General features: G+C 46.4%; 1 protein-coding gene across 7 annotated transcripts in view; it reads right to left on the bottom strand.

Annotated features, from left to right (window-relative positions):
- Positions 1-25,979, bottom strand: part of ATP2C1 (ATPase secretory pathway Ca2+ transporting 1) — a 291,909-nt gene extending 265,930 nt beyond the window's left edge. The window contains exons 1-2 of one of the 7 annotated variants that reach the window (XM_030206380.1): positions 25,725-25,782; positions 10,037-10,131 (exon numbers count right to left, since the gene is read on the bottom strand). In XM_030206380.1, coding sequence (XP_030062240.1) covers positions 10,037-10,042 — 6 coding nt within the window. In that variant the 5' untranslated portion in view covers positions 10,043-10,131; positions 25,725-25,782. The other 6 variants (XM_030206363.1, XM_030206372.1, XM_030206388.1 and 3 more) reach the window with 6 other exon arrangements.
- Between the last annotated feature and the right edge of the window lie 374 nt (positions 25,980-26,353).

Raw genomic sequence — 26,353 nt, 5'->3', positions numbered from 1 at the left:
GAAAGAAACAAACAATTGGGCGGACTGTCTGTGGGGCTGCGTCCGCTCCAAGTAGAAGGCCAATGCTCTCTTGCAGTCCAATGTGTGCAACTGACGTTCAGCAGGGCGGGTATGCGGCCTGGGGAAGAATGTTGGCAAGACAATTGACTGGTTAAGATGGAACTCCGACACCACCTTCGGCAGGAACTTTGGGTGGGTGCGGAGCACTACTCTGTTGTGATGAAATTTGGTATACGGAGCATGAGCTACCAGGGCTTGAAGCTCACTGACCCTACGAGCTGAAGTAACTGCCACCAAGAAAATGACCTTCCAGGTCAAGTACTTCAGATGGCAGGAATTCAGTGGCTCAAAAGGAGGTTTCATCAGCTGGGTGAGGACGACGTTGAGATCCCATGACACTGTAGGAGGCTTGATAGGGGGCTTTGACAAAAGCAAGCCTCGCATGAATCGAACGACTAAAGGCTCTCCAGAGATGGCTTTACCTTCCACACGATAATGGTAAGCACTAATCGCACTAAGGTGATTCCTTACTGAGTTGGTCTTGAGGCCAGACTCTGATAAGTGCAGAAGGTATTCAAGCAGGTTCTGTGCAGGGCAAGAACGAGGTTCTAGGGCCTTGCTCTCACACCAAACGACAAACCTCCTCCACTTGAAAAAGTAACTCTTTTTAGTGGAATCCTTCCTAGAGGCAAGCAAGACCCGGGAGACACCCTCAGACAGACCCAACGCAGCGAAGTCTACGCCCTCAACATCCAGGCCGTGAGAGCCAGGGATTGAAGGTTGGGGTGCAGCAACGCTCCGTCGTTCTGCGAAATGAGAGTCGGAAAACACTCCAATCTCCACGGTTCTTCTGAGGACAACTCCAGAAGAAGAGGGAACCAGATCTGACGGGGCCAAAAGGGCGCTATCAGAATCATGGTGCCGCGGTCTTGCTTGAGCTTCAGTAAGGTCTTCCTCACCAAAGGTATGGGAGGATAAGCATACAGGAGGCCGGTCCCCCAATGAAGGAGAAAGGCGTCCGACGCTAGCCTGCCGTGTGCCTGAAGTCTGGAACAGAACAGAGGCAGCTTGTGGTTGGTCTGAGAGGCGAAAAGGTCCACCGAGGGGGTGCCCCACGCTCGGAAGATCTTGCGTACCACTCTGGCATGGAGAGACCACTCGTGCGGTTGCAAGACTCTGCTCAGTCTGTCGGCCAGACTGTTGTTTACGCCTGCCAGGTACGTGGCTTGGAGGAGCATGCCGAACTGACACGCCCAACGCCACATCCCAACGGCCTCCTGACACAGGGGGCGAGATCCGGTGCCCCCCTGCTTGTTGACGTAATACATTGCAACCTGATTGTCTGTCCGAATTTGGATAATTTGGCAGGACAGCCGATCTCTGAAAGCCTTCAGTGCGTTCCAGATCGCTCGGAGCTCCAGGAGGTTGATCTGCAGATCCTTTTCCTGGAGGGACCACAGACCCTGGGTGTGAAGCCCATCGACATGGGCTCCCCACCCCAGGCGAGATGCATCCGTCGTCAGCACTTTCGTGGGCTGCGGAATTTGGAATGGACGTCCCAGGGTCAAATTGGTCCGGATGGTCCACCAGAGCAGTGAAGTGCGGCAACTGGTGGAGAGGCGGATGACATCTTCTAGATTCCCGGTGGCTTGAAACCACTGGGAAGCTAGGGTCCATTGAGCAGATCTCATGTGAAGACGAGCCATGGGAGTCACATGAACTGTGGAGGCCATATGACCCAGAAGTCTCAACATCTGCCGAGCTGTGATCTGCTGAGACGCTCTGGTCTGCGAAGCCAGGGCCAAGAGATTGGTAGCCCTCGCTTCGGGAAGGTAGGCCTGAGCCGTCTGGGTATTCAGCAGCGCTCCTATGAATTCCAGAGACTGAGTAGGCTGGAGATGGGACTTTGGGTAATTGATCACAAACCCCAGCAGCTCCAGAAGTTGAATAGTGCACTGCATGGACCGGAGGGCTCCTGCCTCCGAGGTGCTCTTGACCAGCCAATCGTCGAGATATGGGAACACGTGCACTCCCAGCTTGCGTAGATACGCCGCCACCACCACGAGGCACTTTGTAAACACTCGTGGGGCAGAGGCGAGCCCAAAGGGCAGCACACAATACTGAAAGTGCCGTGCGCCCAGGCGGAATCTGAGATACTGTCTGTGAGCTGGCAGTATCGGGATGTGAGTGTATGCGTTCTTTAAATCCAGGGAACATAGCCAATCGTTTTTCTGAATCATTGGCAGAAGGGTGCCCAAGGAAAGCATCCTGAACTTTTCTTTGACCAGGAATTTGTTCAGGCCTCTCAAGTCTAGGATGGGACGCATCCCCCCTGTTTTCTTTTCCACAAGGAAGTACCTGGAATAGAATCCCTGCCCTTCCTGCCCGGGTGGTACGGGCTCGACCGCATTGGCGCTGAGAAGGGCGGAGAGTTCCTCTGCAAGTACCTGCTTGTGATGGGAGCTGAAGGATTGAGCTCCCGGAGGACAATTTGGAGGCAGGGAGGTCAAATTCAGGGCGTATCCGCACCGCACTATTTGGAGAACCCACTGGTCGGAGGTTATGAGAGGCCACCTTTGATGAAAAACTTTTAACCTCCCTCCGACCGGCAGATCGTCCGGTACGGACACTTGTAGGGCGGCTATGTTCCCATGGATCCAGTCAAAAGCCCGTCCCCGGCTTTTGCTGTGGAGGCGCAGGGGGCTGCTTAGGCGCACGCTGTTGACGAGAACGAGCGCGCTGGGGCTGTCCCTGTGCCTGACGAGGCCTTCGGGCCGGCTGGTTGTACCTACGCTTCGCAAAAGAATAGGGTGCAGCCTGCCGGGCCCGGGAAAAACGTCCACCTGTGGAGGTGGATGCTGAAGGCGCCCGGTGGGAGAGCTTGTCGAGAGCGGTTTCCCGCTGATGCAGTTGGTCCACCATCTGCTCGACCTTCTCACCAAAAATGTTATCCCCCCGGCAAGGGACGTCGGCCAGTCTCTGCTGGGTGCGGTTGTCCAGGTCAGAGGCGCGCAGCCATGAGAGCCTGCGCATCACTATACCTTGGGCCGCAGCACGAGATGCCACGTCACAGGTGTCATAAATACCCCTGGACAGGAACTTTCTGCACGCCTTCAGCTGCCTGACCACCTCCTGATAAGGCCTGGACTGCTCCGGCGGGAGCTTCTCGACCAGGTCCGCCAGTTGTTGCACATAGGTCCGCATGTGAATGCTCATATAGAGCAGGTATGATTGGATGCGGGTCACGAGCATGGAGGATTGGTAGGCCTTCCTCCCAAACGAGTCCAGAGTGCGAGACTCCCGCCCCGGGGGCGCCGAGGCGGTATCCCTCGAACTCCGTGCCCTCTTGAGAGCAGAATCCACGACCGCTGAGTCATGGGGCAATTGGGGCCGCATGAGCTCTGGGTCAGAGTGGATCCTGTACTGGGACTCTGCTTTCTTGGGAATGGTGGGGTTAGATAATGGTCGCACCCAGTTCCGAAGCAGCGTCTCCTTTAGGACATTGTGCAGCGGCACCGTGGAGGACTCTCTAGGTGGTGATGGATAGTCGAGGACCTCGAGCATCTCGGCCCTCGGCTCTTCCACAGAGACCACGGGGAAGGGAATGCTGATAGACATATCCCGCACAAAGGAGGCAAAAGAGAGACTCTCAGGAGGTGAGAGCTTCCTCTCCGGTGAAGGCGTGGGGTCCGAGGGAAGGCCCGTAGACTCCTCTGAGGAGAAATATCTAGGGTCCTCCTCTTCCCCCCACGAGTCCTCATCCTCGGTATCGGACATTAGCTCATGTAGCTGAGTCCTGAACCGGGCCCGGCTCGACGTCGAGGCACCGAGGTCTCGGTGTCGTCGAGCGGTGGACTCCCGCGCCGGCGGGGACGGAGCTCCCTCCATCGACGTCGACGGGGACTCCACCTGCGTGGCGGTCGAGACCGGCGCCGCAAGCGGCGGCGGTGTCGACGGCCCCGGCGCCGGGCTAGAGCTCACCGGCGCCACAGTCATCGGCGCCGAGGGCGCAAGCACCCCCGGCGCCGGCACAGCCTGGCGCATCAGTCCTTCCAGGATCCCCGGAAGGATGGCTCTGAGGCACTCGTCTAGGCCCGCTGCCGGGAAAGGCGGTGGGGCCGGTAAGGGTGTCGGTGCCGGAAGCTGCTGGGGGCCAGGAGACGGCACCGAGGTGCCGGAACCCCGACGCGTCGGTACCTCTCCTCTCGACGATGACGCTTCGGCGTCGCCTCCTCTCCGACATCCGGATGCACCGAGGGCGACCGGTGACGGCGCTTCTTATCTTTCTTCCGATGCCCGTCACCGGTGCCGGAAGGCATGGAGGAGGAGGAGGTCGATCCCCCTCGGTCTCGAGGTACCGGGTCAGACAGGGTTCGGTCCCGTGGCCCACGAGCTGAGGGAGTGACCGGGGCCGATTGCCCACGCGGCCTCTCACCCCCACTCTCACCGGCGGACCGGCGGGCCGACGGGACCTGTTCTCCTGGGGTCGCTGCCATCGGTGCCGATGTCTCGGGCATCGATACCGGTACCGAAGGACCGGCCGTCGATACCGATGCCGTCGAGGTCGACGTCGAGGGGCCGGCGCAAGTTCCAAAAAGACGGTCCCGCAGAACTTGCCTCGCAACCTGAGTCCGTTTCCGGAGACCTAGACACAAAGAACACGACTTGAGATTGTGCTCCGGCCCGAGGCACTGGAGGCACCAAGCGTGGGTGTCGGTCTGCGAGATCGGCCGGCCGCAGCGACCACACTTCTTAAATCCACTCGGGACCTTCGCGGACATCGACGGAAAAATCGCGTTGGCGAAGTCAAAGTCGTCAATGGTGGCTGGAATCACACCACGGAAAAAGAAACGACCGAGCGACCACTAGGCCGCAACGTGGCGTCCCCGCTAGAAGCGAGGGAAAAAGGGAGCGCGTGCTCCACACGCGCAGGTTTTTTTTTGAAACAAAAAGGGAAACCGTACGGTAACCAGAAGCAAAGCGACGATCCACGTAAACGCGATCGAGAAAATCCGGCGGCTGAAAACAGAGAGAGTGGCAAAAGCACAACTCTCTCCAGTCGCGGAAAAAAAGGAACTGGCGGGAGCGGTCGCGCACGGGCGGGAAAACGGCCGCGCATGCGCGGTGGGCGTGCCCTGCGTCCCGACCGTCCCGCGAAGCTTTTTTCCGGTTGGTGGGGGCTGCCGCGGACGTCACCCAGTCGTGAGAACAAGCAGCCTGCTTGTCCTCGGAGAACTACAAGATGTCATACCCAGCAGACCCGATCTAATTCATGAACAATACATCACATCTATCGAAGAAATGAACAATACCCCTTCCACATAATCCTATTACTTCAAACTGTACGAATTTTCCAACTCCAGTTATAATTAAGTGTACTTCTACCCTTATCCTACTCTGTATTGCTCACTAGAAGCTTTAGTCCCATCCCCGGAGTCTTATCAGCCTCATTGGGATTACTTCTCTCTATATGCTGCTATATATTCGTCCCAGAGTTGTATTCTCTTTTCCGGAACCTTATCCACTTCCTTGCACCTACTGTTACTCTATTTTCCACTCTGTATATATTCCTGGAGTTGGTACTCTCCTCTCCAGAACCTGTAAGCCACATTGAGCCTACTGCTATGCAGGAAAATGTGGGATACAAATGTAATAAATAAATACTAACATATATATATTTTTTTTAACAGCCAGTATTTTGATGCCATTCAAATGGCAAGATACAAGTTCTCATGGCAGTCACCTGTTACCTAAGCTCCAATCATAGCTGGGTAGTGTTCAGTAATCAAAGCATGGCCTTAAATGTTTGAAGATGCTATTAACAAAAAAAAGATCTTTCAGAATATAAAACCCAGCAGTACACTTCAGCCAAAAGAACACAATCGTTTCTGCATCTTAAGGTATGTCAAAGGTCCAGAGTTTTAGCTGAAAACAATGAAACTCATTCACCAATAAAGGACAACAAAATATTATCCCATATTCCATGGGAATAGTTTATTGTGCGAGTCTATTTTCCAACAATAAGTTGATTGTATCACAGCTGAGCTTTTTTTTCCATTATTGTGTCTAAACTATTAAAATATACACCAAAGGCAAGCTACAGTGAATCAAGTGTAGGCACAGATGTGTCACCTTTGTCAGATGTTTTCTTAGAAGCTTTAGCAAAACATCACTGCAACTTTTGTTTAAGCTCTTTTCTGTATGCTATAGCACACACAATGAATACTACAGAACAATTTGGAAAACAGAAGTCCCCACTTCTTAAAGCTCCACAGACTACAGATTAGTAAAGTAGATTGACTGATCATGTCAGCAGCCCATCAGAAACAATCTATGGAATCTCTATTCTGTTCCACTAAGAAGCCCTTGTTGTGCTTTGAAAGCTTGATTTTGTCCTCTTCCTCCCCCAAACTATCATTGCCTCTTTTCTTAAGACCTTCATCTAGCATTTTACCTTATTATTTTGTAATATCTATTATATTTCCCCTGTACACAGTTTTGTTGTAGATAACAAACGGAGGTCAAGCAAGAAAATAAAATAAACAAGCACCTGAAAATTCTATCAAGCACTCAGCAAAAAGAAGCAAATTAAAATATGCATCCATCCCTCAGCCGCCGAGTATTAGAGCTAACAGAGATATTAGAGGGCTGACCATGGGAAATCATCATACCAATAAAACTGCACTGTTTCTGGACAATATTTTGTTATATATTAACAACTGTCAATCGACCTTGCCACTTGTGTTAAAGATCAGGCAATATGGAAGGGGGAGGGGTAATCAGGGTTTAAAATGAACATGGACAAGATGGAAGCCTTGGGTATCAAGCTGGGGGAAAGGCACACAGACCCCCCCTCTTTCTCCTTCTGTCGGGGTTAGAGAGCAATTAGATATCTTGGAGTTCAAATCTGTTTCCAATTTATCCCACCTTTATGAACAAAATTATGGGAGAATAATCCAAGCAGTGTGCAGGATTTGGGCAAATGGAGAGGAGAACATATATCCTGGTAGGGCCACTTGGCGGTTTTAAAAATGAATATCCTCCCCAGACTACTTTTCTTATTTCAAACACTGCCACAGTGCAAGTTCCAAAGTAGACTTTGAAAATGCTGGAAAGAAATTTCTTTCAAAATGCGTGCGGAGATAAAAAGCCCAGGGTAGCTAAAACCATGTTGTGGCAATACTGTGAATTGGGGGGGGGGGGGGTAACTGCATCAAATATTACCTTTTATTATACTGCAGCTCAATGTAAGCATTTGCTGGAACGGGAACTTGGAATCCACAAACCATTGGTTCAGTTAGAGCAATTTTATTGCAGCGACCGGATTGCAGGGTGGTAGGCGAGGGCATTTCCAACCCCTTCACAAGACACTTGCTGGAAATTTGGGGGGGGGGGGGATTTTCCATTTTCCAAATTAACGGCCATGCGCTAATAATGCCATTAGTGCATGGCCATTACCAAAAATTAGCCCTTACCACCACCTATTTTGTGTGCAGTAAGGACTCACAAAAAATCCCACGCTGATCAATTTACGCGTGGTAATGTGACTGTGCTGATTCATGCTTTCACTGCCCCCTCAGAAAAAAGATTTTACATTAGTTTTACCACAGGATACCTTAGTGCATCCCAAAATACGCTCTTTTAAACTGAAGAAATCATGTGCTAGCGCTTACCGCAGCTTAGTAAAAGGGCTGCTGGCGTCAGAAGGTAGCTAACCCATCAGGGTATTGAGATCCCCCTAGGAAAGGACCCAGGAGGGACCCCATTTTTGATCATTTATCTGTTCAGTTGGGAAGGGATGCTCGACACCAGGTTTCACAAATACTATGAGAGCCCTGAGGAGCCTCCGGTCTGGGACAATAAGGCTCTGCCACCCAATGCAAAAGGGTCGTTTTTTCAAATTTCTTATATGGTGCCATAGCTGGAAACTTTGTACCTTTGTAGCTGTGGCAATCAATGTGTAAGATATTTCTCACGAAGTTTAGTCAAGAGATATAAATATGACACAAGAGAAGGCCAGTGGCTAGAGTAGTTGGTTGAGAACCAGGGCAGTCAGGGTTCAAGTCTCATTGCCATTCTTTGTGACCTTAGGCAAGCCATTTAATCCTTCATTGTTTCAGGTTCAAATTTAGATTGTAAAGCTTCTGGGAACAGGAAAATACCTAGCATACATGAAACATAACCTGTCTTAACCTCCTGCTGAAAAGATGTGAGCTAAATGCAAATTCTTTTTAAAAACAAAACTGCATCTCATAGATAAATTCAACATCACCCCACCCCCCACCCCATGCCTCGATCATAGCTTCCAACAGTGACCCCTCCAGTTTTGCTAGCGGATTTGCAGCTTGCCCCCTCCTCTCCCCCACCCCCCACCTGGGGTTCAGTAGTTGTCCCATCAATCCCCCACTGATCTTTTGTTGGTCCCCAGCAGCAGCAACCTTGCAATATGCTGCCCGCGGCCTGCTCCAAAGTTTTCCCTCTGACCCACTGCACCCAGGCAGAAACAGGAAGTGATGTCAGAGGAGGCGGGACGAGCCAGAAGGAAAGCTTTGGAGCAAGCCGCAGGCAGCGTATGTGCAATGCTGCCACTGCTGGGGAGCAACAGAAGACCACCTTTCAGGTAGGCTGGCAGAAGGACTGGAAGGGAGGCAAATACTAAACCCTGGGTGGGAGGAGGGGAGTGAGCTGCAGACCCGCTAACAAAACTGAAGGGGCCACTGGTGGAAGTTATAGCCAAGGCAGTGAGCTCCAGTAGCCATGAGAAGAGTTTGGTGCTGTTTATCACCAAGTTTGTGTTGCTGTTCATGGAGATGGAGAGGAGGGAGAAAGGAAGAAAGGAAAGGGAAGGGAAGGGAGATTAACAGTCCTTTAGGCAAGGGGGATGGGATTTAATATACTGCCTTTCTGTAGTTACAATCAAAGTGGTTTACATTTATATACACAGGTACTTATTTTATACCTGGGGCAATGGAGGGTTAAATGACTTGCACAGGGTCACAAGGAACTGTAGTGGGAAATAAAAAAAAAACTTTACTTGCGTGATTAAAATGTGTTCATCATGCAATTAATCTTGATTAAACATTTTAATGGAAATGCAGCTCTAGTTAAGTATTTAAAACCATAAACACTGCATCACAGGCTGAACATTTAACTGCTGAATCAACTACAAGTGATCTTACAATGAAAACTAAAGTCAGATTTAGCAGGTATACCAGAGACATAAGCTTTGTACCTCAAAGTTAGGAAAGTAGTCAACTGGCACCTTGGTTTTCAAGACATTCAGGGCCCTGTTTACTAAGCCATGTTATAGGGACGTTAATATTTTTAAACGCGAGTTAACTATGTATGTACACTGTGTAGGTGCCTACAATATCCCTATAGGCATCTACGCAGTAGCGCGCACACTATTTGTAAGCGCGTTAAAAATGCTAAAGTGCCTTAGTAAACATGGCCCTCTGAATATCCTACACAATTTTCAAATTAATGACTGGAAAAGATGGGACTAGTAATTAATAGGGAAAACCTTTTAATAATGTTTACAAAATATTGTGCACATTTAAATAAGTAGGTATATATATTTATAAGGTGTAAAATTGAACCACAACGAGAGGTAAAAAGCACCAGAAAAAATTGGAAGGTGGGCTATGGGAGACCCATGAAGCAGGGTACTGTACCAAATAATCAAAAAATATAACAAATATTGTAAAAATACGATTATATAAGCAGCAGAATCATAATTACAATTCAGCAAAAATATTATTAGATTAACTCAAAAACAAGGTGGAACGGATTCATTTGTTTAACAATTTAAAACCCACTTCCAAAATTTGTTCAGATGCACCAGACGTTTGGGAAAAAAATCCTGCTTTTTAACAGAAACAATCCAAAAGACAAACCATTAGCACACGAAGGCAATAAATTGAGGCTGAAGAATGCAGTCCTGCAATTTACTACTTATCAATTCAGAGATTTTAAAAAAACGAAGAACCTGTAACCCTTCACGTCTCGAAAAGTGAGATCAAGCAGCGTGGGTTACCTTCATTTTGCCATTGGAAAGGCGCTGATAGGTAGCGTCCCTCTAGCAGCTGACAGGAAGAAGGAACCAACAGAGATCCCGCATCCCCCCAGCACCTGCAAAAAGAAAAAGCAGGCAATCGGCAAGCAGAAACCGGGGGAGAAGAGACCACAAACCCGCTCTCTCTCTCTCCACCACTCCTTAGTAGTAGCGAATAGTCACCAGCCATTACATTCCCTCCCCAGGACCACCTACACTCTCTCTCTCTGCCCTCCCGATGTGCACGCACCCCAGCGCGAGAGCCCAGGAACTAAATCGCACTATACTCCAAAGCCAAGTCACAACGCATTAGGTGTGTGTCACACGGGTTCGGCTACACTCACACACATTCGAGGACCAGTTCCCCTCCCCGTAATCTCTCTTCCGCTCTAACATGCCTCCCCCATCTCCGACACCTCTCCCACAACCCCCCCCCCCCCCAAACAAAGTCATACTTAAGGCCTGCCCACCAGCAATCCCGAAGCTTTTCTTCTCCAATGCCGTCCCTTATGACACAACTAACTCTCCATCTGATGATCTGATCTGAGTGGTGTCCGCGTCCCGCCGTGCCGGAAACAGGAAGTAGCGTCAGAGAAGGACGAGACAGGAAGAAAGCTAGTGGGAGCCGGCTGCGGTCGGATGATCTCAAATAACTCCCTAGAGAGCTGCTGCATAGGAACGGGGTTTGCGGGGATGGAGGTAGTTCCCAACGGAGTACTTGTGTGGGGGTGGGTGTGCCCTCGCGGTGACTACCTACCTACAGCTCAAGATATCGCCCCCCCCCCCCCCCCCCCCCCCCCCCCCCCAATAATTCAGCGCAGCCGCACAGGCTTTATACAGGGGCCGGGGCAAGGAAGTTAAATTAAAGAACAAGAGACAAGTACGGGCTACGAGGCTATATCTAGCCCAAGGAGGTTGAAGAAATTCTGCTGCCCGTCTCGTCTTCCGCCAGGGTCGCTTTACTCATACTACCCCTCTCCTCAAGTCGCTTTACTGGTTCCCTATCCGTTTTCGCATCCTGTTCAAACTTCTACTAACCTATAAATGTACTCACTCTGCTGCTCCCCAGTATCTCTCCACACTCGTCCTTCCCTACACCCCTTCCCATGCGCTCCGATCCATGGATAAATCCTTCTTATCTGTTCCCTTCTCCACTACTGCCAACTCCAGACTTCGCTCCTTCTGTCTGGCTAGGGTTACCATTCGTCCGGATTTCCCCGGACATGTCCTCTTTTTGAGGGCATGTCCGGGGCGTCCGGCGGATTTTGCCTGCACCCACGTTTGTCCGGATTTCTGGACAAACGTCGGTGCGGGCAGGCGCGTGCGTGTGGGCGGGCGATCGGCGCCATGGTAACCCTACTCCCGTCCCCTCCCCTTCCTTACCATGTTCCCTGGTGGTCTAGTGACGTCTTCGAGGCAGGAAAGAGCCCCCTCTTTCCTGCCTGGAGCGCTGCCTCCCCTGTCTATCATCCTCCGCGGTCTGGCTGGGGATTCAAAATGGCCGCCGAGAGTTGAACTCTCGCGAGGCCACTTCAACTCTCGGTGGCCATTTTGAATCTCCAGCCAGACCGAGGAGGATGCAGCAGGCAAGGACAGGCAGCGCTCCGGGCAGGAAAGAGGGGGCTCTTTCCTGCCCCGAAGAGAAGACCCTACTAGACCACCAGGGCTAGATAGTAAGTGAGGGGGGGAACCATGTGACGGGGGGCGGGGAATAGAGGGGCAGAACGAGGACCCGAAGGGGGCGTGGCGGGGGCGGGGTATGAGGCGTGGCGGGGCGAGGTAGGGGGCGTGACATGTGTCCTCTTTTTCAGAGGACACAAAATGGTAACCCTATGTCTGGCTGCACCCTACCCTGGAATAAACTTCCTGAGCCCCTACGTCCAGGGTTGCCAGGTGGAAAATTTTTTTCCCACCCAAACCAGCCTAAATCCAGCCCCAAACCTGCCCAAACTCAAACCCCGCCCCTGACACCCCCGCCGTCTTTGGCCCGCCTCCCCGTCATTGGCCCCGCCCAGAACATCACTAACCCCGCCCAAAACGTCACTAACCCCGCCCCCGCGGCCGAAAAAAACGCCTAAAAAACCGCCCAAAAGACAAAAAAGAAGCCCAAAAAACCGCAACCCGCCGCGGGCAAAAATTTCCCGCGGCGGGTCGCGGAAAACCGCCCAATTGGGCGGTAAAACCGCCTACCTGGCAACACTGCCTACGTCTTGCCCCATCCTTGACCATCTTTAAATCTAGATTGAAAGCCCTCCTCTTCAACATTGCTTTTGACTTGTAACCACTTATACCTCTCGCTTCTACCTACCCTCCTCTCCTCTACACATTAATTGATTTGCTTGCTTTATTATTTTTTTGTCTATTAGATTGTAAGCTCTTTGAGCAGAGACTGTCTTTCTTCTATGTTTGTGCAGTGCTGCGTACGCTTTGTAGCGCTATATAAATGCTAAATAGTAGTAGTAGTAGTAGAAGAAAAGAGGAGGCCGGGTGTTCCTATCTAGTCCATTATACGTGCTGAAGCTAGTAGGCGGAGCTTGATGCCATTTTAGTTCCCCAACTAAAGTGATAGTATTCTATAAGCTGCACATATTGATTGGCGACACATGCCTATGCTCCGCCCACATGTGTGTGCCCCAGTTACACTCTATAGCAATTAGGCGCTAACTTATGACATGGTACCGAGGGCACATCTGTGTGCAAGTGCCAATTATTGATGCCTTGATGCACATGAGTGGCATGTAAGTCTGGCATCTTTTCAAATGAGTTTCCAGCACATTTGTCTTTCTCAAGACAAAAGGTGTATATAGAAAACGGATGATTGATATCCTTGGCAACAGATACCAATAATAGACCTCTGAGGCAGGCGTTTCTTGCTGAAACACAGACCGTGTTGGGTCTGATTAATAAAGAATAGTTGAGACGCCCCTTACTTGAAGGTGCCTTGTGCTTATTTGCTCTCCGTGTAAGTCTAAGCACCAGTTAATGGCCTAATAAGGTGCTTTTTGGTATGGTTCATTTCTTAGTTCCATCTTGCACTATACAATACAGAGAATATGGAAAACTCACATTCCAGCTTGGCTTTTTAACTGTTCTAATGGTCTATATTAGAAGTCACATAGCCATGATATTTGTAAAATCTTTTGTTTTCATTAAATTCCTATAACTGTTCTTATTGCATTTATATATTTTTTTTTTATATATATATTGTTTATTGGCACAACAAAACACGGTACAATATGCCAAAACCACAAACATTGCACTGAATAATAGGAACAGGATAAGGCCTATATATAAAGGTGCCATCATACAATTTTCTATTAGTCAATTATGCCCCTCATTGCATTTATATTTTATGTATCTATTTTTTCATTCTTATTTTTTAATCTTCATTCTTGTCCAGACTCACGCATTGTGGACTCCTGATGCAGGCGCTTTAGCCGAAATACAGCCCGTGTCATGTCTTTTTATGTCAATAAAACTTCTCTAACAGACCTGATTGGCTACACACTGGTCCTTGGTCATATCTGCTGTTTGGTTGCTGCGCTTCATTTGAGACACCACAAAGGGCAGGTTTAGCACCAATTCTATAAAGGTTAAGGGCTTGCCTAAGATGTTATAAAATATTAGGGCAAAGCCACATTGGCACTCCAAATGTTAGGTACACCTACTTACAATAGCTCAATGGCTGGTGTAAGTGGGTTGCTTAAGTGCACCATGCAATGCACACAGCTTTTAGTATTCTACAAGTTGTGTGTGTCACTAGGCAGAATGCCCATGACACACTCATGCACCTCCCATGAGTATGCACAAAACAAGAGGGGTGGAGGTGGGGAGAAAAATTCCAAATGACCAAGGTAAACAAGGAGTAAGAGTGTCCAAAACGTTTATTCACCAAAGTAAAGTGACCAAAAAGACCCTACATGGGCCGTGTTTGGCACAAAGCCTTCCTCAGAGGTCTAAAAACATGAAAAACAATTTTAAATTAAAAATAAATATATAATAAACAAATATGCCCCCCTCAAAATTATGCACTAACTGCCAGATTCTGTATAGGTTGCCCAAATTTGGTTGTGCAGTTTTGGATATGGATCACAGATATGTGCATAAATAAATTAGCTAATCAGGTGATAATAATCAATTATTGGCTTAACAAGCACTTAATTGGTAGTAATTAGGAGTTACACATGGATCTGCCCTATGCCCTTTTCTATAACATACGTACCTAAATTTCATAGTGTGCAACACCAAAGAGGGCATGGCCATGGGAGGGGCATCAACAGGTTAGGAGCATTCCTTTTGGCAGGCATAAGTACTCATGCCCAAAGTTAGGTGCAAACCCTCAAATTCTATATATGGTACAAAAAAAAATCGGCGTGGAAAAAAAGGACAAATAACGTGATTCTATAACTCTCACCTAAAATTAGGCATGGTTTATAGAATATGTTTAAAGTTAGGTGTGGTTTATGGAATACGCTTAGAGGCCGTTCTTGTGACCAAAATTTAGGCGCGACCATTTAGGCCACCTAAAGCCAAGCCTAAATACCTACTTAGGCGCACACTGGGCATATTCTGACAGAGCACATAATTTTTAGAAATGCCCATGCTCTGCCCATGGCCACCCCCCTCCCCCTTTCATCTATGTCTGTAGAATTGATGCACAGTACTTTATAGAATATGCTGATAAAGTTGTGCATGTAAATTCTAACTATTGCCAGTTAGTGCCACTAACTGGATGTTAAGTGCCAGTTATTGGCGCTGATTACCTTATTATTCAATTAAGTTGTGCGTGCAATTTGGCTGTGTGGCCAAATTAGCACCATTTATGTAATTTAGTCACAAATGTGTGCTAAGCTAATATTCTGTAAAGGTCATTCTGTGCAGAGCGCCCTTTACTGAATACCAGCTTAGTGTGAATCATCCCAGTGCCTATCTTTAGGCACCATTTATCGACTTTCCCCCTTAGTGACTTAGGCGCACTTTTTATAGAGTAGTGTCTAGTATTCATTACTCAAATAAATGGCAATGTGATGTCATTTACACTATATGTGCTGCTAGTCTATAAAGTTACTGGTACATGGATAAGGGTGGAGGAGTAGCCAAGTGGTTAATGCAGAGGCCTTTGATCCTGGGGAACTAGGTTCAATTCCCACTGCAGCTCCTTGTGATTCTAGAAAGTAACTTAACCCTCCATTGCCCCAGGTGCAAATAAGCACCTGTATATACTATGTAAACCACAGAATGTAATTGCAAAAACCACAGAAAGGCAGTACATCAAGTCCCATTTCCCTTTCCCCTTTTACTAAGGCTTAGAGTACGCTAATGAACATTAGCGCATGCTAAATCCTGGGCATCCCATTTTATATCTGTAAAAGTACTGGCTAAGCTTTAGTAAAAGGGCCCCTAACTGACCTGCCCAAGATCACAAGGACCCAGAGTGGGATTTGAACCCTGGTTCTAACCATTAGGCTACTCCTCAGCTAGGATACGTCAGGTGTACTGTGAACCGGTGATACGACTTCCATTATAGCCGATCCTCATCTTTGTTTTTCAGACGTATTTGTCTGTTGACTGGAAGATCGGCTTATTTTATTTGGTTTACTCCCCCAACACAGCCTTATGGCAAAACATGGCTATGCTGGGTTTTATGGACTATTGAGTTTTATTGTTTCATTTTAATAACATAAATTTGACTTCTCAATATAAAGCATGCATATGCCAAAAAATACATCAAAGTTAGTACTTATCTTTGTACTGTATCAAAATAAGAGACAAGTGGTAGCCATTTTTCCCTATATGAAGCAAAACGAGAAGATTCGAATTTGTAAATTTGGAGCACTAAGTTCCACCATTCCTGGTAGATAGCCTGATGTAAAGACCTCCAATGGGAGAAGATTACCTTCAATGATTTGTATCCTCCAGCCCCCCCCCCCCTCCCCTTTCCCTCTTCTTTTCCTCTTTCCTCCCTCTCTCTTGTTTTCACTTAATTTGATTCTGGATGTAGATTGCTGCTTCTTACATGTGAGCTCTGGTATTGCCTTCCTTTGTAAAATGTTACTCGTTGTTATGTTGTGAGCTCTTGATTGTATCTGTATTAAAAATCAATAAAAGAAATTAAACTATAAATTTGACTTCTTTCTGAGGTTTGTATGTTATTATTTCTTATATATTTATTGCTGTGGACTTGGCATTTTCTTCTTTCTTTGTTCATTTGGTATTTAACAGTGAGGCTTTTTTCCTCTGTTTGCCTACTGCTCAGCTAGGACAGGGTGTGATCCTAGTCTTCTTAGCACTTGCATTGCTTCAAGTATAATTTTCTTCTTAAACTTACAAGGAACATAATAGAGTACTATCTACTTCATCATATCTTGGAACTCTTTGAGTTTTACCCAGATACTCTGGAAATTTGTATAAATTGCCTGGAAAGCTCCAAACAGGGGCCTCGCTGTTTACTGCTCCAAACCTTCAGGCAAGCTGCAGGAAACAGGAGAAGAGGGGCCAGATAAGGAACCACAGCCTTTGTTTTCTGTTCTGCAGTGTCTGCTCAAGCTTCACCCTTTCCCCTCCTGTACCCATGGGTAGAGCAGTTGTATAGGGATTTAGTCCATAAAACTGCTGTGAAAGGGAAAATGTGGTTGGTGAAAGATCTTCGTCTGCCAAATGTGGATTGAAAATGCCCATACTACAGAAATAGGGAGATACCACGCTTTACAAATGTTACACTGAAAGCATATTGTCCCCTATCTCATGAGTTCTGTTGCATCTGGTACACCTCCCCTTCCTCTTTTTATTTATTTATTTATTTATTGCATTTGTATCCCACATTTTCCCACCTATTTGCAGGCTCAATGTGGCTTACATAGTTTTGTTAACATTGTCATTTCAGGATATCGGATACAGTTAGTATTGTGCAGCGATTAAGTAGGGAAGAGAGAAGAAGGAGGAAGTGGTTAGGGTAGTTATAGAAGGTGGGCTTTCATAACTGAGTGGGTTGATGAGGTGGATTATTGAGGTTATCGGTTCTCATTGTAGGCTTTGTTGAAGAAGTATACTAACAGTACAGCAAGCAACTGTATACAAACTGAAACATTCATGCAGTCTTTTTATAAACAGCATAACATATCCTATCCTATATAATAAAAAGCACCTCCAACGTTCTGAAGCTGACTGCGTGGCACAAAAACCTTGAGGCGTTCGTGCTCTCTGTAACTCCAACTCCGGAAATAACGTCACACACTTCCGGGTGCGTCACCAGCAGCAGTGCCCAATCTCAACTCCAACGGACTAAAAAACCGGCAAACCACGCGTGCCCAAACTTCAATCAATCAAAGAAAAGACAAGCGGCATCAACCACACACGCGACAACACCCCCTCCCCCCCCTGGGGTTCTCTCCCTCGCCCATCCCAAGTCGCCACTGGACCCGCACACAGCCCCCATCACCCACCCTCCTCCCCAAAGTACACTCCTGCCTACCTCCCTCTCCTCTCCGAATTCGGACAACCGCCCTCCCCCCCCGACCGACTCACTCCCGAGTCGCCGTTAAACACCCCCATATTCTCCCCCCTCCCGTCAAGCTCCCTCTTCTCCATAAACAGCCCTCCTTTGTTTCCTGCTGTCCAACCACAGCTTTAAAAACATTTTACTAACCTGACTGAAGCACAGTACAGCCGGCTCGCATTTAGCTTTCCCCATCTCTATCAACATCCCGCCCTTGCGTAAACAGGAAATGAGGGCTGGACCACAGCTGAGAGAGAAGGGGAAAGCTGAAGGCCAGCCGGCTGTACTCTGCTTCAGTCAACGAACAGCAACAAAAAATTTTAAGAAAACTTCTACGAAGCCCTTCAACGCTGCCACAACAACTTTTGGACAAGGTACAGTTTACTTAAACAAAAAATGTGACTTACTCTGACACTCTACCTCTCTCACATACACAGTCAGTCACTCTCACATACACAAAATCTCTCTCATACACTCTGTGACACCCACTCTGCACAGTCACACTCTCACACACACACTCTCTCTCTCTCCACACATACCAGCGATAGGAAAAAAAACAGTTCTGCAAGCACCTGCGCCACAATAAAGATTGACTCCCCTACTACTACTACTACTACTACTACTATTTAGCATTTCTATAGCGCTACAAGGCATAAGCAGCGCTGCACAAACAAAGAAGAAAGACAGTCCCTGCTCAAAGAGCTTACAATCTAATAGACAAAAAATAAATAAAGTAAGCAAATCAAATCAATTAATGTGAACGGGAAAGAAGAGAGGAGGGTAGGTGGAGGCGAGTGGTTACAAGTGGTTACGAGTCAAAAGCAATGTTAAAGAGGTGGGCTTTCAGTCTAGATTTAAAGGTGGCCAAGGATGGGGCAAGACGTAGGGGCTCAGGAAGTTTATTCCAGGCGTAGGGTGCAGCGAGACAGAAGGCGCGAAGTCTGGAGTTGGCAGTAGTGGAGAAGGGAACAGATAAGAAGGATTTATCCATGGAGCGGAGTGCACGGGAAGGGGTGTAGGGAAGGACGAGTGTGGAGAGATACTGGGGAGCAGCAGAGTGAATACATTTATAGGTTAGTAGAAGAAGTTTGAACAGGATGCGAAAACGGATAGGGAGCCAGTGAAGGGTCTTGAGGAGAGGGGTAGTACGAGTAAAGCGACCCTGGCGGAAGATGAGATGGGCAGCAGAGTTTTGAACCGACTGGAGAGGGGAGAGGTGACTAAGTGGGAGGCCAGCATGAAGCAGATTGCAGTAGTCTAAACGAGAGGTGACAAGGGTGTGGATGAGGGTTTTGGTAGAGTGCTCGGAAAGAAAGGGGCGGATTTTACGGATGTTGTAAAGAAAGAAACGACAGGTCTTGGCGGTCTGCTGGATATGAGCAGAGAAGGAGAGAGAAGAGTCAAAGATGACCCCAAGGTTTCGAGCTGAGGAGACAGGGAGAATGAGAGAGCCATCAACAGAAATAGAAAACGGGGGGAGCGGGGAGGTGGGTTTGGGGGGGAAAATGAGAAGCTCGGTTTTGGTCATATTTAATTTCAGGTGGCATTGAGACATCCAGGCAGCAATGTCAGACAAGCACGCTGAAACTTTGGTTTGGATGCAAGGTGAGATATCAGGGGTAGAAAGGTAGATTTGGGAGTCATCAGCATAGAGATGGTAGGAAAAGCCATGGGATGAGATTAATGAACCAAGGGAAGAAGTGTAGATAGAAAAGAGGAGGGGACCAAGAACAGAACCCTGAGGTACGCCGACAGGCAGAGGGATAGAAGTAGAAGAGGATCCACCAGAGTGAACACTAAAGGTGCGGAGGGAGAGGTAGGAAGAGAACCAGGAAAGGACAGAGCCCTGGAATCCAAGTGAGGACAGGGTATCGAGAAGTATGCTGTGATCGACAGTGTCAAAAGCAGTGGAAAGATCAAGAAGAATGAGGATGGAATATTGACCTCTGGATTTAGCCAGTAATAGGTCATTGGAACAAGGTACAGCTTAATTTAACTAAAAAAAAAAGATGCCCTCACTCTCAATGTCTGTATCACTAACACCCCAGACAATAAAACATTCACTCTATTTGTCAGACACAGAGTCTAACACTCATACACACTGTCTCTCTTTCTCTGACACACAGAGACACACAAGCCCAACACTACCCCCTCCAACTTCACCATCCATGCCTCCAACCCCTCCCCCCCTAAGGGAGTTCCCAAAAAACACCTCTGTCACTAACATACACAGACACTCATTCAAATGCCCCTCCCAACCTCCACCCTCCTGCCATAAAACACACAAAAAAATGTCACACACACACACACACTCGCACATTCACTCTCTCTCTCACAGAATCACTCTCACACACACTCTCCCAAACATACACACTCCGAGGAAAACCTTAGCGCCCGTTTCATTTGTGTCAGAAACGGGCCTTTTTTTACTAGTAATATATATCATCTTAAAGTAACTCAACCACATAATGGAACATAACCCTCCCCCTGTTTGAACTCCCCTTCCTCTTCCACCCCCTCCCTCCCCTCACTCCTTCTGTCGCACCATTTATTGAAAGGCCTCCAAATCTCCAAATACTGTTTACTTTGATGGTGCCAGTGAGCTGTTATCTTGCACATCATGGTTGAAGGATATGAAACAGAGAGTGGGGTTAAATGGAGAAGGGTAGTTAGTGGGGTTCCTCAGGGGTCTGTGCTAGGACCGCTGCTTTTTAATATATTTATAAATGATTTAGAGATGGGAGTAACTAGCGAGGTAATTAACTTTGCTGATGACACAAAGTTATTCAAAGTCGTTAACTTGCGACAGGATTGTGAAAAATTACAGAAGGACCTTACGAGACTGGGAGACTGGGCGGCTAGATGGCAGATGACGTTTAATGTGAGCAAGTGCAAGGTGATGCATGTGGGAAAAAAGAACCCAAATTATAGCTACGTCATGCAAGGTTCCACGTTAGGAGTTACGGACCAAGAAAGGGATCTGGGTGTCATCGTCGATAATACACTGAAACCTTCTGCTCAGTGTGCTGCTGCGGCTCGGAAAGCGAATAGAATGTTGGGCATTATTAGGAAAGGTATGGAAAACAGGTGTGAGGATGTTATAATGCCGTTATATCGCTCCATGGTGCGACCGCACCTTGAGTATTGTGTTCAATTCTGGTTGCCGCATCTCAAGAAAGATATAGTGGAATTGGAAAAGGTGCAGCGAAGGGCGACGAAAATGATAGCGGGGATGGGACGACTTCCCTATGAAGAAAGACTAAGGAGGCTAGGGCTTTTCAGCTTGGAGAAGAGACGGCTGAGGGGAGACATGATAGAGGTATATAAAATAAAGAGTGGAGTGGAACAGGTGGATGTGAAGCGTCTGTTCACGCTTTACAAAAATACTAGGACTAGGGGGCATGCGATGAAACTACAGTGTAGTAAATTTAAAACAAATCGGAGAAAATTGTTCTTCACCCAACGTGTAATTAAACTCTGGAATTTGTTTCCGGAGAACTTGGTGGAGGCAGTTAGCTTGGCAGAGTTTAAAAAGGGGTTAGACGGTTTCCTAAAGGACAAGTCCATAAACCGCTACTAAATGGACTTGGGAAAAATCCATAATTCTAGGAATAACATGTATAGAATGTTTGTACGTTTGGGAAGCTTGCCAGGTGCCCTTGGCCTGGATTGGCCGCTGTCGTGGACAGGATGCTGGGCTCGATGGACCCTTGGTCTTTTCCCAGTGTGGCATTACTTATGTACTTATGTAGTTATGGTTGTATCCCCCAGTCGCTCTCAAAGATCTTCCTTCGTCCCAACCTGAATCTTTTTCCTGTTATTATTATTATTATTATTTGGATTTATTTACTGCCTTTTTTTTTTGCCCCATAGGCAAGAAACTTACTAATGGATTTATGCTTTTCCTCCTCCCCATAACCCAGTAATAAACATTTCATGGATGTTAGTATCACGTTTACACCCATATGAGAGCAATAACCTCCTCCAAATCCTCCCACACAACCCTTAACCTGTATGCAAGAAGGTGCCCTCTTGCTCACAGTTTCTCCAACAGTTCCTTTTCCCTCCCAATTTCCACGTCTTTGATTGTCTTTGGAGACAATACATTCTATACAACACTTTATATGCATTTTCCTGTAGTTAAGCTGATACACTCATCTCCCCTAAAGACATTATAGATGCCCCTCCCACAAACCTGTTCTCCTAGGTCCCTTCCCAAATCTTTCTACCAAGCAACTATCCCCCAAATTCTATAAAAGTAGGCACCTAACTTTACACTTACTCCTAGAGTCCATAAAAGGTGCCCAAATTTGGGTGTGGATCCCAGATTGGTGCCCAAAATAATTAGTTAATTGGCTCCAAAGATTTATTTATTGGCACTAATTATGAATTGAGTGCCAATCTGGCTACTCGCTATTCTGTAACCACGGGCACCTAAATTGCACCCAACTCAAAAGGGGGTGTGGCCATGGGAGGAGCATGGGCAGGTCAGGGGCATTTACAAAAGATGTTCACAGTGTTACAGAATAGTGGGGATCTGCACCCAATTTGCACACCGGGATTTATACCAGATTTCAGCCGGAATTTTCAGTGCTGTTTATAGCCTCTGGCTCTTAGCGTGCAAAGTTGGACACCCAATTTATAGAATAAGGTCAGTTGCACACACAACTTAATTTAATAATTGGAATTAACAGCCAACTACTGACTTAAATTGGTGTTAACTGACATTAATTGACACCAGTTGGCAGTTGAACACGTAGTTACTATTCTAGAAGCTGCATATGCAATTTCTCTCAGTGCAACTTCCTGGGGGCATGGTGTAGTGGAAGCGAATTTTAAAGATTGTTTTTCAACTCTGCCTTGACCGACAAGTGCACTCAGGGTCTGTATTTTTTATTAGAAGTACTTCTGTATTGCCATGGAATGATGATAATATTACTCTGCTCTTTCTCTGTGTTTATTTACCTGGGATTGTTGTTTTTGTTTGATTTTGTGTTTACTTTTGTATTATCTGTTTGATAAAACCTTTAATAAAAAAAAAAATATATATATATATATATATATATAAAAAAGAAGTACTTCTGTTTAAAAATGATTGTTTAAAATTGACTGTGTGAAAATAAGTTGGCGTGTAGAAGACACAGCTCTAATTAATTTGGTATGTGAAAGGAGAGGTGGAGCCTGTTTCGAGTTCATACTGGCCACCTGGACTGACCACATTCCTACAGTATGGCTTGTTTACCTAAGCAGAGAAATTCTCAAGCATTCTGTAATTTTCCTTAGCTCTGAACATGAGTTCTAAGCCTAATAAAAAAGGGGGGCCTTTTACAGTGAAGCTAGAAGCTCATCTATGGGTGGACGCATTGCATAGAACCAGACTCCTGATCAAACTCCGGCTTTGCTAAAAAAGGGGCTTCTCTCAGCTGATGTAAAAAGCCTGGATGATGTAAGGACCAGTGATGGATGGATGTATAATGATGATTGTTTATTGCTTCTTTTCCTGGTCTAGAAACTCCTAGCATTTCTTGGATGTAGGGACCAGTGATGTAATGATTGTTTATAGGTATTGTTTCTTTTCAGTTACAATCATTGTATATATATATATATATAAATCCTTGTGTCTCTTAGATTTTAGAACCTCTAATAAAAGTCTCATTTACCTAATACGAATCCAAAAGAATCCACAGTAATTACTGAGTAGTCTGTGTCAGTGAAGCAGGCTGTAAAACCAGGGCAGAACACATGGCCATGGGAAGAGCACAAATAGGTCAGAGTGTGCCTTGGAGTTATGCATGCAGGTTAAAAAAATACTAGGGGTTATGCACCTGCCAACACCTAGGCACGAGCACTAAACTCGTGCCTAAACTGCAAACTTACACTAGTATTCTTTAACAGCAGTTCCATGCAGAGCTGCCATTATAGAATTTGCACTCAGCGTGTATCATCTCAGCACCTACATTTTGGCTCCATTTACAAAATTTTCCCCTATGTGTTTAGCTTTACTGTCAGGACTAATGTCAGGATTTTTTCACAGAGAGGGTGATGGATATGTGGAATGCCCTCCTGCGGTAGGTGGTGGTGATGAAAACAGTAATGGAATTCAAACATGTATGGGATAAACACAAAGGAATCCTGTTTAGAAGGAATGGTTCCGCGGAATCTTAGCAGAGATTGGGCAGACTTCTACGGTCTACACCCTGATCGTGACTGAATAGATAGGGATGGGCTGGAGTGTAAAATTTAAGGGGCTTCGATGTTAGCTTCAGAACTTAGTACAAGAACAGTACTGGGCAGACTTCTACGCTCTGTGCCCTGAGAAAGGCAAGGACAAATCAAACTCGGGTATACATATAAAGTATCACATATCATGTAAAATGAGTTTATCTTGTTGGGCAGACTGGATGGACCGTACAGGTCTTTATCTGCCGTCATTTACTATGTTACTATGTTACTGTATGCAACCCTCCCCCATGGTTGCATACAGTCCTGATAGTAAATCCCCCCCCCCCCCCTTATGCCTGCTTACTAAGATCTCCGAGTTAATTGGTCATTTATAGGGATGTTATTGACCAGCTCCCCATACAGCTCTTCTACCTGTGCTGGAAGTCTGTGCATCACATCTGAGTAAATGGAAATGCCCGCACCAACTTATTTATACCAGTCAGAAAAATACCTAACATTAACTTTAACAAGGTATATTCAGCAGGGGCAAAGGAAGGAGGAGGGAATGGGCCTTAATTGAATAAGTTTTGTTTTTAAATATCTACAGAAGATTAATTTTACCCAAATGTGCCACGGCAGAAAACTGGCCCCCATCTGAATTGTAGGAAGCTTGGGACAAGCAGGGAGGATCTCTGAGAGAAAGGAAAGGATTGTAGAGAACAGGCTGCATGGTCTTTATTTGCTATCATGTTCTAGTAAGAAGCCAGAACCAGGTTTTGATGTGGGACCTGTGCAGCCATAGAGGATGCTAAACATAGGGAGCACCACCAGCTATCCCCCACCAAGTCCTCCTAATCACTGCCATGCAGAGAAACTAACACCCCAATCCAGAAGCCACCAAAACTCTCTATCAAACCAGATGCCCAGTAACTCAGAGAAATTAAAGCCACCAGCATTTTAGCTACCATGCTCTATTTATCTAAAGTGCATTTTCTGCCTCCATAGCGAAAGTAAAGCAAGGCAGAACTAGCCCTGGATGGCAACAGACAAGTGTCTGACTGACACTGTTCTTAGGTAAATATTTGAAAAGATGCCTGACCAGACACGTCTGCGTCCGAAAGGACTGGAGCTGGGAACTTCTGCTTTGAATGCAGTGGTTTTTGATGTACATCTTCAGAATCAGAAAAGGCAAAAATTTTAAATGTGTTTCAGTTTCCACGTTGAGAACTTGCAGGCACAGTTGTTATTTTGACCTCAAAGCTGACGTAAAAAGTGTGAAACAGCTGCTTACTTATGTGGAATATAATTTCCTTTGAAATCCAGTATTTTACACAATATTCCAGGATACCCTTTTCATTTGTTTCCTTTCACTAGAAAGGAAACATTTCATTTAGATTTGAGCCAAAACTTTCTATACAAACACAGATCGTATGCAACTAGTTTCTTTACTTCAAATGTGAAACGAAAGATGTGTCTGAGATGCATCTTGCTAAATCTGTAACACATCACACACTTTACAAAAAGAGTCAACAAAACTACACAGATCAGATAAGAACGACACTGTGGACTTCCACAAGAGCTCATGTGGACGAAAATAGCCTAAACAAGACCACCTAAGACCCTTACATGAGGCGGCCACGAAACGCCTGCCAAAACAAAACACACACTCTTTTATTTTTTTCCTCTCTAATTAAAATGCCAGCGATCGGTTAACAATACTACTTTATGCACGCCTCTGGGAATTAAAACAAAATAATAATAATTTTTTAAATGCCCTCAATTGAACTGTTGCAATGGCACGTACATTACATAACACAAAAATAACTCATCTAGAGTGCCTGGTCTTGCATATCCTGGACATTCCACTCAAGAAAGATTCCTGTCCATCGAAATTACAGTACACAATGCTCGATATTGTACAAAACAAATCACTTTATCTATCCATAGATAACGATTTCAACAGCTGTGTGATTTCATTAAGATATATCGTTCTCATTTTGTCTTTCATGTTACCTTTTCTTTAGTTTCCCTTGCTGTGAATGATGAAAGCTGCTGCTTAACGGCTTGGAGAGGAAGTTGTAGCAACCGCACAAAGAAAGACTGAAGTGATAAAAAGTTTACCATCATCTTGAAACGGTGACAGTGGCAGGGAAGAGGTGGGGAAGGCAGAGCCAGAGGAACTCGTTTCTGCTAACCTCATTTAAGTCAACGCTGGAGCGCAGCCGTCTGAGAGCAGCTTCGTCGTCAAGGAAGTGATCTGCATAACCCTTCCCTGCCAAACGCTGCTGAAAAATATCCAGAAGTGTGGTTGTGACTGTGTGTACCCAACCGTTACAGGAACAGCCAGACCTTGGAGGAATTTAGGGGCAGTACTACAGCATGCAAATCACTTCCCTGGCTGTCATCGGACTGTTGTTTCCACTCCCAGTGAAAGCTTGTTAAAGAGGCAGCAGCACTGGTTAGAGACCGTACCAGGCACAATCAAGCTGGATTAAAAAAAAAAAAGGATTTGCACAATTTCCAGAAGCAAAAGCCAAGAATGGGCTAAAAACAACAAACTTTGCCTGAACCCAAGTAAAACTGAGCTTCTATGGGTCCCTAACACAAGTGGGCACATACCTGACATCAAAATCTTGTTTGGG

The sequence above is a fragment of the Microcaecilia unicolor genome, chromosome 1 (assembly GCF_901765095.1).
Source record: "Microcaecilia unicolor chromosome 1, aMicUni1.1, whole genome shotgun sequence".
NCBI lineage: Eukaryota > Metazoa > Chordata > Amphibia > Gymnophiona > Siphonopidae > Microcaecilia > Microcaecilia unicolor.
The sequence above is the reverse complement of the archived record's forward strand: the minus strand, read 5'-3'. Positions and strand labels throughout refer to the sequence as shown.